The sequence below is a fragment of the Periplaneta americana genome, chromosome 1 (assembly GCF_040183065.1).
Source record: "Periplaneta americana isolate PAMFEO1 chromosome 1, P.americana_PAMFEO1_priV1, whole genome shotgun sequence".
In the NCBI taxonomy this organism is placed as follows: Eukaryota; Metazoa; Arthropoda; class Insecta; order Blattodea; family Blattidae; genus Periplaneta; species Periplaneta americana.
Genome location: NC_091117.1, coordinates 183,760,881 through 183,773,415, shown reverse-complemented (window position 1 = coordinate 183,773,415; position 12,535 = coordinate 183,760,881). Strand labels below are relative to the sequence as shown.

Genomic DNA, 12,535 nt, shown 5'->3' with positions numbered 1-12,535 from the left:
ATAATAATAATAATAATAATACAGTAATAATGATATTAATAATATAACAACAATAATAATTAATATCATAAATAAACATTTCCTATCGGAGGCACTTAAACTAGTTGCATCTAGCCTCACCGAGGATTTGGATCACCGGCCGCTACTGGTGCATGGTTGTTTTTAAATCTTTATTGCATAAACTTGGACAGTTCCTCTATCTTGTCAGATGTAAATTACAAGAATATCTTCATCTGATTTTAAATGGTGAGCATCTATTTTTCGATCCTGCTAAGCAGAACAAGGTGTAAATAATTTAAACAATTCGTCAATAAGCCTATGTTTATGCATTTATTAGCCAGGACAGATAAAGAAATAGTTTAAAGTAATTTATACAGTTCTAAGGGATTTACATTTTACGAATTACTTGAATTGGACATAAATCTCTGTGTGTAATTAAAAAGATTTAAATATAGTTTTGAAGGTATAATTTAAGTGTGTCATTAAAAATTATACTGCATGTATTATTGTGTCCATTAAGAAGAATTTGCTTATGTTTTCAATAAGGAGCCCTTTTACTTTTTTTATAAATTGCATATTAATGTAGGCTGACCAGACGTCCCCAGTTTTGAGTTGCTGTCCCCGGGGAGCAAATGTTCTTGTTTTGTCCCCAGAACCTTTGATTTTGTTTCAATAAAATTTTACACATAAATATTTAAGGATTGTGAGGGAAATGCTGCGAATCATGCACATTTCTGAATGCTTCTCAGTATCAGACAGAAGAATCAGCGAGCACAGTATGAGATATTCTGCACTCTTTGAGAAAAACAGTTATTATTTATATTTATTTATTTAACCTGGTAGAGATAAGGCCATCAGGCCTTCTCTTCCCCTCTACCAGGGAAAGCATCGTTATCTTTGGTCATCTTAGCATTTGAGTTGCGTGGAATCGTTAGAACTTACGCAGAGTCCATTTGTAAGTAGTTCAAAAAATGAGAAATTTTGTGACAAACCAATAGGTGAGAAGTGGTATGGTATTTTTCAATATTTTAAGAAAAAATTAATTGAAACCGTTAATATACTCTATAAATTTAGTGTGCAAAGTTTTATATTTTTTATTTTATTGGGTTATTTTATGACGCTGCATCAACATCTCTGGTTATTTAGCATCTGAATGAGATGAAGGTGATAATGACGGTGAAATGAGTCCGGGGTCCAGCACCGAAAGTTACCCAGCATTTGCTCGTATTGGGTTGAGGGAAAACCCCGAAAAAAAACTTCAACCAGGTAACTTGCCCCAACCGGGATTCGAACCCGGCCATCTGGTTTCGCAGCCAGACGCACTGACCATTTCTCCACAGATGTGGACCAAAGTTTTATAGTTGTATGTACTGTTACATGTATTTTCTTTAACATTTCAACGGAGAGTGACTAGGTAAGCATTTGCGGTTTTTCTTGAAATTGCCGATGTCCCCTGCTGGACCATAAAAAATCTGGTCAGCCTATATTAATGATGCCCTTCATTTACCTTTGATTCTTTCATTTGATTTTTTATTGTTGCATTTGAGAATATCAAGAAACCCTTTCCAACCACGTTTACTTTGAATTGTCTTAAATGTTGCAGTTGAGAGGTAGAGGACTGGATTACACTCTAATCGTGAAAGACAACAATCTCATAAAGTGGACTGGAGCAAACTCTTATCGCACATCACATTATCCATATGCAGAAGAGCTGATGGATTTCGCAGACAGAGAAGGAATAATAATTATTGATGAATGTCCCAGTGTAGATACTGAGTAAGTGCATGGTACAGTTACTTGAAGCGTGGTAGAAATGGTGAAATATTGTCATACACTAGTAATTGTAACATTATTAAAAGAGCCTGGATGTGTATGCAGACACATACTGGGAGTTCATTTGAAAGTGTGTCATGACGCCACTATTGGTGAGTCAGCGATTTGAAGCAAGTTTCAGTGTCAGAGAAGTTGCCTATTAATCAAGGCGTTCAATCAAACTTGAGAATGTGTACAGTATAACTTGAACGTCGTAGCAACAGATGGCGGCCTGTACGGTCTGTGTGCTATCATAACCTTTTTCGACTGTGTTTTGCGCGGGCAAGTCGTACCCAGGGTATTTGTTATCATCGGTTGTGTACAGCAACATTCCACAACACAAATCAAATGCTCCGTGTCCATGTTGACCGTCGAAGTTAATATCAACAAATACTGTATGTAAGTAATCGTCTTAACCCTCTCCCCATATCCTGACAGTAAGAAAAAACTCACCCTCAGTACGTGTTTCCAAACAGTTCACATTCCTGCCACTACCGGCATTACGGTACGTATCGGTAAGTACTCTTCAGAAAGAACGCCGTACTTGCTAGGCAACTTCTCTAGCACATAGGTAATACTACTCTGCGGAAATGTAGGAAAATTGAATTCTCTAGGCTCATCGGCTAGCCACATGACGGCATAAAGCGAGCCATGACACACTTTGAATTGAACACGCAGTATACTGAAATATCTAAGCAAATATGCACAAAATATTACAGCCAAACTATGCAATACAGACAGCAATCTTCAGTGGTTTAGAACTGCGTTGTTCTGAAAATCTGTCAGTGATATAAGGTTAATTGTTTTGACTTAGGACAGAGATATTTATAATACTTCACAATAAATGGTTTATTACCATAATCACTAGGGTTGGCAGGTGTCCCATATTTGAGACTGTAAAAGTTTGTCCCTTATTGACTCCTCCCAAGACATTCAAAATCCCGTATTTACGGACTAGTAAAAGGATGGCCATTTTTCATAATTTTATTTTAATAGTGCATGTCTTTTTACTATACCTACGGATATCATATTATCATCGCATTACAGATAAAATGAAGTGGTCCACACCTGTGGAGTAACAGTTAGTGCGTCTGGCTGCGAAACCAGGCGGCCTGGGTTCGATTCCCGGTCGGAGCAAGTTACCTGGTTGAGGTTTTTTCCAGGGTTTTCCCTCAACCCAATATGAGCAAATGCTGGGTAACTTTCGGTGCTGGACTCCGGACTCATTTCACCAGCATTATTGTTGCCTTCATCTCATTCAGATGCTAAATAACCTAAGATGTTGATAAAGCGTCGTAAAATAACCTACTAAAAAATTAAAAATAAAATGAAGTGACAAGTAAAGCACACGACGTTGTTGCTATACATTTCTACGGTATGTTAGTGACGAAAAATAAGTGCAGGGAAGAAAAGAATAGATGTTCCACAGATCTCACGAAAGCCGTTATGTCGGGTTCCAATTAAATACCACTGTTTTTGTCTTTGTACTTGATATTTTTAGATTATATTTCGCGGTTACATTTTGTAATTTGTGAGCAGCCATTTGGGGGTGATTCTCTGAATTTGACAACATCCGCATGTTTATACCATTAACTTTAATATCATATTTTATATCTTTTCCAATGGCATTGTTAAGATAAATGTTAAATAAAGTAGGTGATAATGAGCACCCTTGTCGCGCTTCTCCATTTATTTCTACCATTTGTTTCCCTGGCTCATTTCTCTTGTCAGTACATATTTTGGTGCTCTGATATAAACTACAAATGGCTCTAATTAATTGAAAGTATTTGCCACAGTTCTGACTTATTTACTTTATCAAATGCCTTTTCAAAATCGATACGGTATACAAAATGTGCATTTCGATATTGTGTTCCCTCCTTTTCTTAAGTAAAATTAATTAATTTTATGTCTTATAGCTTGTTGCTGTACATACTTAAATTGAAATGCTTCTATGCCAATTATTACTTGTCTTTAATGATTGTCATATCAATGACTTATGTTTCAGGAACTTTTCTCCTTCTCTACTTGAGAAACACAAGGATTCATTAACACAATTAATTCGTCGAGACAAGAACCGTCCTAGTGTAATATTTTGGTCCATAGCTAATGAAGCCAGAACACAGTTACCAGATGCAGATTCTTATTTCAGGTGCTGAAAAAAGTTTTTTTTTTCTTTTTCAACAATTAACTCTGTAACTGAATGAAAATATTATTAATAATTTTCTGTGGTGTATTTATAATATGCATCAAAGAGGATTTGGTGAAAGTAGAAAATACTGACTACTGCTATCTTTAAGTTCACTGTTCAAATTTACTCAAGAATTTAATTAGATATCCTCTTCTTATCAATGACTTTTTATATTTACTTCTCTGAAACAGTAACTTGCTATTAAAACTTCTAGTGATAGCATGTTGTTTTTTGTTTAATCTGGGAAAAAATAAGCTTCATATCATCGGCAGAAAATTAATTTTTCACTGCTCGTCCTTTTGTTTTGCAGGGCCATTGTGGAGCACGTGAGAAGGTTAGATTCCACTCGACCCATAACTATGGCTCTAGCAAGAGGATCTGGTGAAGATCGGACAGTCAGTATGAATTAAAATCTAACAGGCACAATGCTTAGGAATCCTTAGTATCTCGACGTTACATGTTGTATAACATTCGTTAATCTAATATAAACAAGTTTTTCAATATTATAGGTGAGAACATACTAAGTGGCAGCAAGGTAGAGGGGCATATGTCTCCATTAACCATAGGTTTAATTTAAAGAAAAAGAATGCAGGACGATTTTGGCTTCTTCTATCTTCTCTCAAAGACATACAAAGAACTAACTTAAGTACAACTAAATCTGTGTAAAAAGACAATTATTTTCTTTGTATGAAGAAAGTTTCTTTCTTAAAAAATAAAGCTCTGTTCGTCATTTCCTTCCTTATGATATTTGGAAAAGTCGCTGATTACAAAAAAGTTCTACACAAACACTGTGGAACTCGAGAAAATGTGTCCCTGGCTAAACCATCTTCTCATGCATTCCATTTTTACCAGCTGTAGCAACAACACACCTTAGAAAGCTGTTAGTATTGATTAGAAGACCGAAAGCAATCAGTGCACTGGTATCAGAATAAGATGTAATCTTGAACGACAAATTTTTGTTTGCATAAATAAATAATAATGATGTTATTGTACCGGATTTAATTAATTTTAATAACTTAACAGTTAATAAGTGATTATATGTATTAAAAGAGTGTATACAAGAATGAAGAATTTTGTATGTTAAATAATTGACTGTAGTTTTAATTAACAGTAAATTTTAAATACGTGAGAATTTATTTTATAAAGATTGTAGGTAAATTCTGCTCTTGCTGAGAATTTCAGCATTACCATTACGTCTAAGGAAGCACAAACAGCTTCGAAGAAAATTTAAAATGTTAACACAGTGAAATCGTTATTTATTAAGTTAAATAACTTAACAGTTAATCAGTGATATAATATTCTTTTGTTTTATTGAAGGGTCAATATTTGGATGTGATTGGCTTCAACCGATATAATGGCTGGTACAGCAATACAGGAAGGACTGATACAATTCGTAACAATGTGATAGCAGAGGCAGGGGCTTGGTATCAGAAGTACAAAAAACCTATCATGATGCTGGAATATGGGGCGGATACTCTGGCTGGACTTCACTTGGTAATGCAACTTAGTTATAATATTTAATTATGGTGTCTTAAAAATAAATTCTTTCCATTACAGTTTTTGAATTCATCTTACATAGATATTAATATACAGAGAGTTCTTATGAATCACCATAACTGATTTTTATTTACTACAGGAATATCCGGAATTGCAGGCCATACAAAATAGCTTTTGCACCCTACACATTCAGCATTTTTTATCTGTAATCCCAGATATTTCCTGCAGATTCAATGATAGTTCATATTGGCACCGATACGATAACCTTATAATGGCATTGAACAGTTTAGCCAACTTTTAGATAACATGATAAACTAAAATAAGTCCGTTAAATAAAAATAGTCCCCAAATGTTAAGCAAATCATATCAGAAAGTCAGTGAATGACATATAAATGTGAAAAAATATATACACTCCGACAAACTTATAAAACTGTTGTTTTTATCTGGTCAGGAAACTTATTTTTGAATCCATGTTGAATCTTTCGTACACTACTTTTAACACTTGAATATAAATAATTGATTAAATGGGGATCTTACTCGTGTTAATTATGTAAACATGTGCGGCTTACAGCTGTTTCGGTGCTATTCAACACCATCCTCAGAGCCTACTAGATCTTGGCGCTATCTCAAATTCGCTGCCTGTTGTGTGGGTGCGTTCGTGTGATGAAGAGTTGTGTCAAATAGTGTGTGTGTTCTGAAATTGATCTGTGTGTTGAGAATTTGACTGGGGTGTGTTTTAGTGTGTCTGTATATTTCATATGCCGAACACATAACTAATGCTAACCACACATACAATAACATAAATACAGACATGGAAATCCTACACATACAACCCAAAAACCAAAAACTCAACACACTAGAACAATATGAAATATACAGACACACTAAAACACACCCCAGTCAAATTCTCAACACATAGATCAATTTCAGAACATACACACTATTTGACACAACTCTTCATCACACGAATGCACCCACACAACAGGCAGAGAAGTTGAGATAGCGCTGAGATCTAGTATGCTCTGAGGATGGTGTCGAATAACACTGAAACAGCTGTAAGCCGCACATGCTTACATAATTAACACGAGTAAGATCCCCATTAAATCAATTATTTATTTTTCAGTTTATGACCATAGTAACTTTCGAGACCATAGTAACCCCACTTGAGGATATTGTAAGTTCAAGACTTTTATCAAACTATTTTTAATGTCTTCTTTTTAAGAATAAAGCCCATCCCTTTTCCATCCTGTTTATGTCTCATGTTATGGTCTGCCTAATCTAACTACAGGCCTAATTTCACTACTAACCACTTTTTTAATACTGGAAATGCTAATGTACAAAAGACTACACAGATTACTGTATTCGAATATATTTTATTACTCAAGGAAAAATTTAACAAAATAAGAACCGATAGCAAACTTACGAAATATATTTTATATGATTTTGGAACATTATATATATGTGTTTTTACACTTAATAAAAAAGTTCGGTACTTTAAAATTATGAACAATAGTTCATGTTTCCTTTCGTAAATTTTTTTCTGTAATAATTAATGTAAAGCTTCAAATAATACTGTAAAATAAGACAAACATTTCACATACATACTGATTTCTCAATTCCTATTGTCTTAACATTTTAATAGTTTGTGTTTAATTTTCCAGTATCCTGACTATGTATGGTCAGAGGAATATCAAGTTGAAATTATGTCCAAACATTTCGAAGCATTTGATAGACTTAGAGCGAAAGGATTCTTTGTGGGAGAAATGATATGGAATTTTGCTGATTTCAAAACAGCACAGAGTAAGTAGCCTATAAATACAATAAATTACTTAGAATATTCTTAACGTAACTGTAAAATAAAAAGAATGTTGATACTTAAATGTTTCATTCTACAGCAATAACGCGAGTTGGCGGGAACAAGAAAGGTATCTTCACACGAAGCAGACAACCAAAAGCTTCAGCACATCATATAAGAAGGCGTTACTGGGCATTAGCAAGTGAACTGGACAACGCAATAGTGCCAAGTAACATTGACCATTATGTGTCTTCAAAATAACTCAATAACTCTTCACTTGTTAGAAACACTGAATGTGAATGAAAAATACTGTGTGAGATATTCAGTACGACCAAGAATCTGTGATTACCAAGATAGTTTCGAAAAGAAGAAGCCTATCTTGCAAGTGATAATCAGTAGGGCTAGGATTTTGATGAAATTGCATCTTTTTTCTAGTAAGCCAGAAACATTGCCGCTTTAGTATTTATATGTTATGTGATAAACTGAGTGTTTTAAGACACATTTGTTACGGCATTTTTTTGCATCTTTTGCCATAAGAGCATCTTTTGTGTTATTCGGACATTTTTTTAGGTATTTTCATTTAATTTTGGCCACAAATCCCCATTAATATAAAATGTTTATTTCCTTTGATATTTTGTCTACATATTTTGTCCATTAATACCCATTATTTTTTACTTAGTTATTTAACAACGCTGTATCAACTACGAGGTTATTTAACGTCGATGGAGTTGGGAATAACTCTATGATATTTGGTGAATTGAGGCTGAGGATTCGCCATAGATTACCTGACAATTGCCTTATGGTTGGCAAAACCTCGGAAAAAAATCCAACCAGATAATCAGCTCAAGCGGGAATCGAACCCACGCCTGAGTGCAACTCCAGATCGGCAGGCAAGCGCCTTAACCAACCGAGCTATGCCGGTGGCTAATACCCATTATTTTGTAAAATATTTTAATCGTTTTTCCACACAAATATTGCCCTTTTAACGTAGTACATCCCATGTAATGGATCAGTCCAACCATCCCTTCAATATAGACTCCTCTATACTTGCTAATTCCGTATAAGAGTGGCCTTGTGATGGGCTACATGGAAACTATATCAGGTAAAATAATTAATTAAAGTGTAGGCCTACCACTTACAAAAAATTATATAAAATTAAATAAACTTAAATGTTGGTACTAGAATTTAATTTAATTACTAGTCTAAATATTAAGCAGCATAAAACTCCTTTTCCTAGTAAGCCAATTTTAGGATATAAGATCAATAATTTTTGGGGAATTTTTAAGGGCATTTTTGAAAGATTTTTAGGTCATAGATGCATTGTTTGTACGACATTTTTTCATGATTTATAGGTCATCAAAATCCTAGCCCTAATAATCAGTATTCGAAAGAAATTTTATAACAATGTGTTGAATAGTATAATTGTTTCGAATTTAACTGTTGCATTAAGAACAACATACGAAGAGGTAAACTAATTTAATGAGAAAGCCAGTTATGCATTTGTTTCCATAAAGACGTCAATGTGAGTTGTGTATATGAATTTCATATAATTTCTTAATTTATATGATATTTTCATTAACCAGCTCGTAAGATAAGAGTATCATTATGAATATAATGATTCTTAACATCCATCCTTTCATTAAGTCTTTGTGGTATGTAGTTTCATATCTCATTGATCTGTTATATTTAAATGACTAAAATAAATTGACATGTTATTTATATATTACATATTTGCGTTTATTTATTGTAAGATAAGTGTAGGTTAAGAAGTATTGCTGTTATTTCTTTAACTATAAAAAGGGATCAGTCAGTAACGATGCAGAAATGACATTAAACAACAAACTACAAAACTAAAGAGATGAGACTCGTTAAAAAATTAAAAGCAAGTTATACCTTTTAACACAGGAAAAGATATAATAAACCACTTTTATTTACTTAGATTGTATCATATCTAAGGATGGAAGAGCAAAACAAGATGTTAAGCATAAAATAGATAAGGAGAAAATGACTTTTCAACAGCGAAGAACATTATAGAAATCACAACAAATCAACAAAAATATAAAAATCCGAATATTGAAAACGAACATTTTGGAAGTTTTATTATACGGCTGGGAAAGATAGAAAGTAATAAAAAGAAATAACTAATAAACTACAAACACATGTCAATCACTGTCTCCGACATACTAAAAGAATGTTGGCCCAAAACTACAAGCAACAAAAAACTCTGGCACATAAAAGAAAAGAAAATGGAACTGGATAGAGTATATGTTAAGAAGAAAGCATAACTAGACGAGCGCTGGATTGGAATGAAGAATACAAAGATCAAAAATAACCTGAAAAAGGACAACAGAAAGAGAACTTAGTACGTTTTTTTTAAAACAATGTTTATTAAATTCACAATATATTTACAATATAAAATACACAAAAATGTTAATGTTGTATTCTAACATCTTCAGTTTATGGTCAGCTAGTATCTTCTTAGAGTTCTGCTAGCCAGGCAAAGATCAGATTTCTCTGGTGTGGTTTTAATGGCAATAACCACCTTTCTGTCCAAATAACGAGCAGTTTCTTTGGTGTCCTCTTATTTCTCTGAAACGACCATTATTTGTTTGAGGTTCTTAGAAGATTGTTATTTTAATGAAGGACTGTATAACAGCATTACCTGTAAGTAAATGGTTACAGTTTTATCATCTATCATTCTAAAAACTTCTGGAAAGTATGGGAGGAACATACTACAAACGCCAGACCAGCACATACCAAACCTAACACATAGTACTAACCAACAGGATAACAAAGAAATACAGAAAGATGACGGTACCAATTATAGTTCGATACCTTAAATATAATGAGGCAGTGGAGATCTCTAGGACTTCAATTTTTTTTAATTATAATCATTCATCCTTTATGGATTCTTGCTGTGTTGATCCATTCTCTACAGGTTCTACAATTTTTAAACACTCATCACTAAACTGAACAAATAAAGGATTCTGCATTGCTAGCTTCATGGCAGATTCAGGATTGTCTGATTTATCAATGGATACCAACATATCACGAAGCTCTGGATTCTGTAGAATTTGAAGCAGTGTCTTGCTTTCACCTGAAAATGAATTACATTAATAACAATAAAAAAACGTAAATTTTTACTATAAGAATTGAATTTCAAAATTCTGCATTGTCATTTACCAAGCTATGAACCACAAACCACTTGTGCTCAAGATGTAGCTTGGCAGCTACAATGCAATATAACTTATTTAAACTTTATATACAAGGTGGGAAATAAGTATGGAATATTGCTTACAGCTTTCCTATTTTTAATTTTAAGAAGAAATTCCATAGCCCTATACAAAAGTTGAAATCATGTACAGATCTTATTAACACATTAAGAGTCATTATGGAACAGTCCATTTTATCTTATATTTATCGACTTCGCTAAAGCCTTTGATTCTGTGGATAGGAAGAAAATATGGGCAAAGTTAAGACATGTAGGAATACCAGATAAATTTGTTAATATAATCAAAGATATGTACCACAAATATACATGCTATGTATCACACTTAGGAAAACTTTCGGAACCTTTATCAACCAGGAGTGGAGTTAAACAGGGTTGTCTACTGTCATCTCTGCTGTTCATCCTGATGTTGGATGATATATTATTGAAAGCAAATAAAAATCGTAAGAGAGGTGTTTGATGAAAAATACTTCACTAAATCCAAACATGCTGCTGAAGAGTATAATAAAAGTAATTCGTATTAATCTGTTAATTTACGATTCATATTTGGTATTTTCCGATAATTTTTTTATTATGTTTATTTAACGACATTCACAATTGCAGAGGTTATATCAGTGTCGCTGGTGTGCCAGAATTTTGTCCCATAGGAGTTCTTTTACATGCCAGTAAATCTACTGACATGAGCCTGTCGCATTTAAATACACTTAAATGCCATCGACCTCGGCCGAGATCGAACCTGCAACCTCGAGCACAGAAGGCCAGCGCTATGCCAATTACGCTACTGAGAGCGACCCAATAATTTCGTAATTAAGTAATTAGTATGTACACTTTACTTTCAGTCAGAAAACTTTATATATATATATATATATACAACACATGTTATACATGAAATAGGCCTGGTGTAATAAGTTGTTGCTATATGATAAGTTATCTGACTGAAAAAGTGTAGGTGTATATACTAATTTCATAGTAATCTGGCTGTAATTGTTGTGTTTTTCATATTTTCAATTCTGAACCAATTTTATGACACTACACTGGATGAAGCATAAAATGGATTCCGAAAAGGCGGATCATGTGCAGATGGATATTTTACACTGAAGCTTTTGATCGAAAAACATAGAGAATTTAATATTGAACCCCATCTGGCATTTATTGATATGAAGAAAGCCTTCGACAGAGTAGATAGAAACAAATTATTGAATATTTTAGTACATGATGGTATTCCAAATCAATTAATAACAGCTATTTACAATATTTATAATAATAATCATATACAGGTTAGGATTGAAAACAAATATTCAGAATGGAAACGAATAAATCAAGGAATGAGATAGGGTTGTACTTTATCTCCTCTATTATTTATAATATACATGAATCACATTATTAAGGAATGGAGATTGAAACCACATGGAAGTATACCAATATGTCGTTTGTCCCAAATAGATACCTCATTATTTGCGGATGATATTGTGTTTATGGCAGCTTCAGAAGATAATTTACAACGTTTGGTTTACAACTTTAATCAAATGGCAGAAAGTTTCAATATGGAAATTTCAACTGACAAATCTAAAGTGATAGCTTTTTTAGGAAAGGAACCAGTCCGTAGCAAAATTTGCATCAATAATAAGATCGAACAATTCAAAAATTTTAGTTATCTCGGTTACCAAATTTCATATGAAGAAGAAAAGGATTTGAATGAGAAAATTATTAAATTCACCAAAGCAATGGGGATAATTAATCAGATATTCAAACCAACCTTAGCACAAAAACACACGCGCACCAGAATTTATAAAACATTGGCCAGACCTATACTCTGTTTTGGTAGTGAAGCTTGGACGATTCGTAATATTGATTCACAAAGATTAACGGTGGCAGAAATGAGATTTATGCATCATACAGCGGGATAAACGAGAATGGATCACATTAAAACTTTTGACATTATGAAAGAACTGCAGATTGAACCGATTACAGAATACCTACAGAAATACAGACAAAACTGGAGATCACACGTCAT

The 12,535-nt window shown here is 33.5% G+C and overlaps 1 protein-coding gene across 2 annotated transcripts in view; it reads left to right on the top strand.

Annotated features, from left to right (window-relative positions):
• The window catches only part of LOC138705060 (beta-glucuronidase), an 84,360-nt gene extending 76,658 nt beyond the window's left edge, over positions 1–7,702 (top strand). For both annotated transcript variants that reach the window (XM_069833661.1, XM_069833653.1), the window contains exons 8-13: positions 1,604–1,776; positions 3,818–3,961; positions 4,311–4,395; positions 5,318–5,494; positions 7,159–7,297; positions 7,393–7,702. In XM_069833661.1, the coding sequence (XP_069689762.1) occupies positions 1,604–1,776; positions 3,818–3,961; positions 4,311–4,395; positions 5,318–5,494; positions 7,159–7,297; positions 7,393–7,553 (879 nt within the window). In that variant the 3' untranslated portion in view covers positions 7,554–7,702. The remainder of the gene's footprint in view (positions 1–1,603; positions 1,777–3,817; positions 3,962–4,310; positions 4,396–5,317; positions 5,495–7,158; positions 7,298–7,392) is intronic.
• Positions 7,703–12,535: the final 4,833 nt, after the last annotated feature.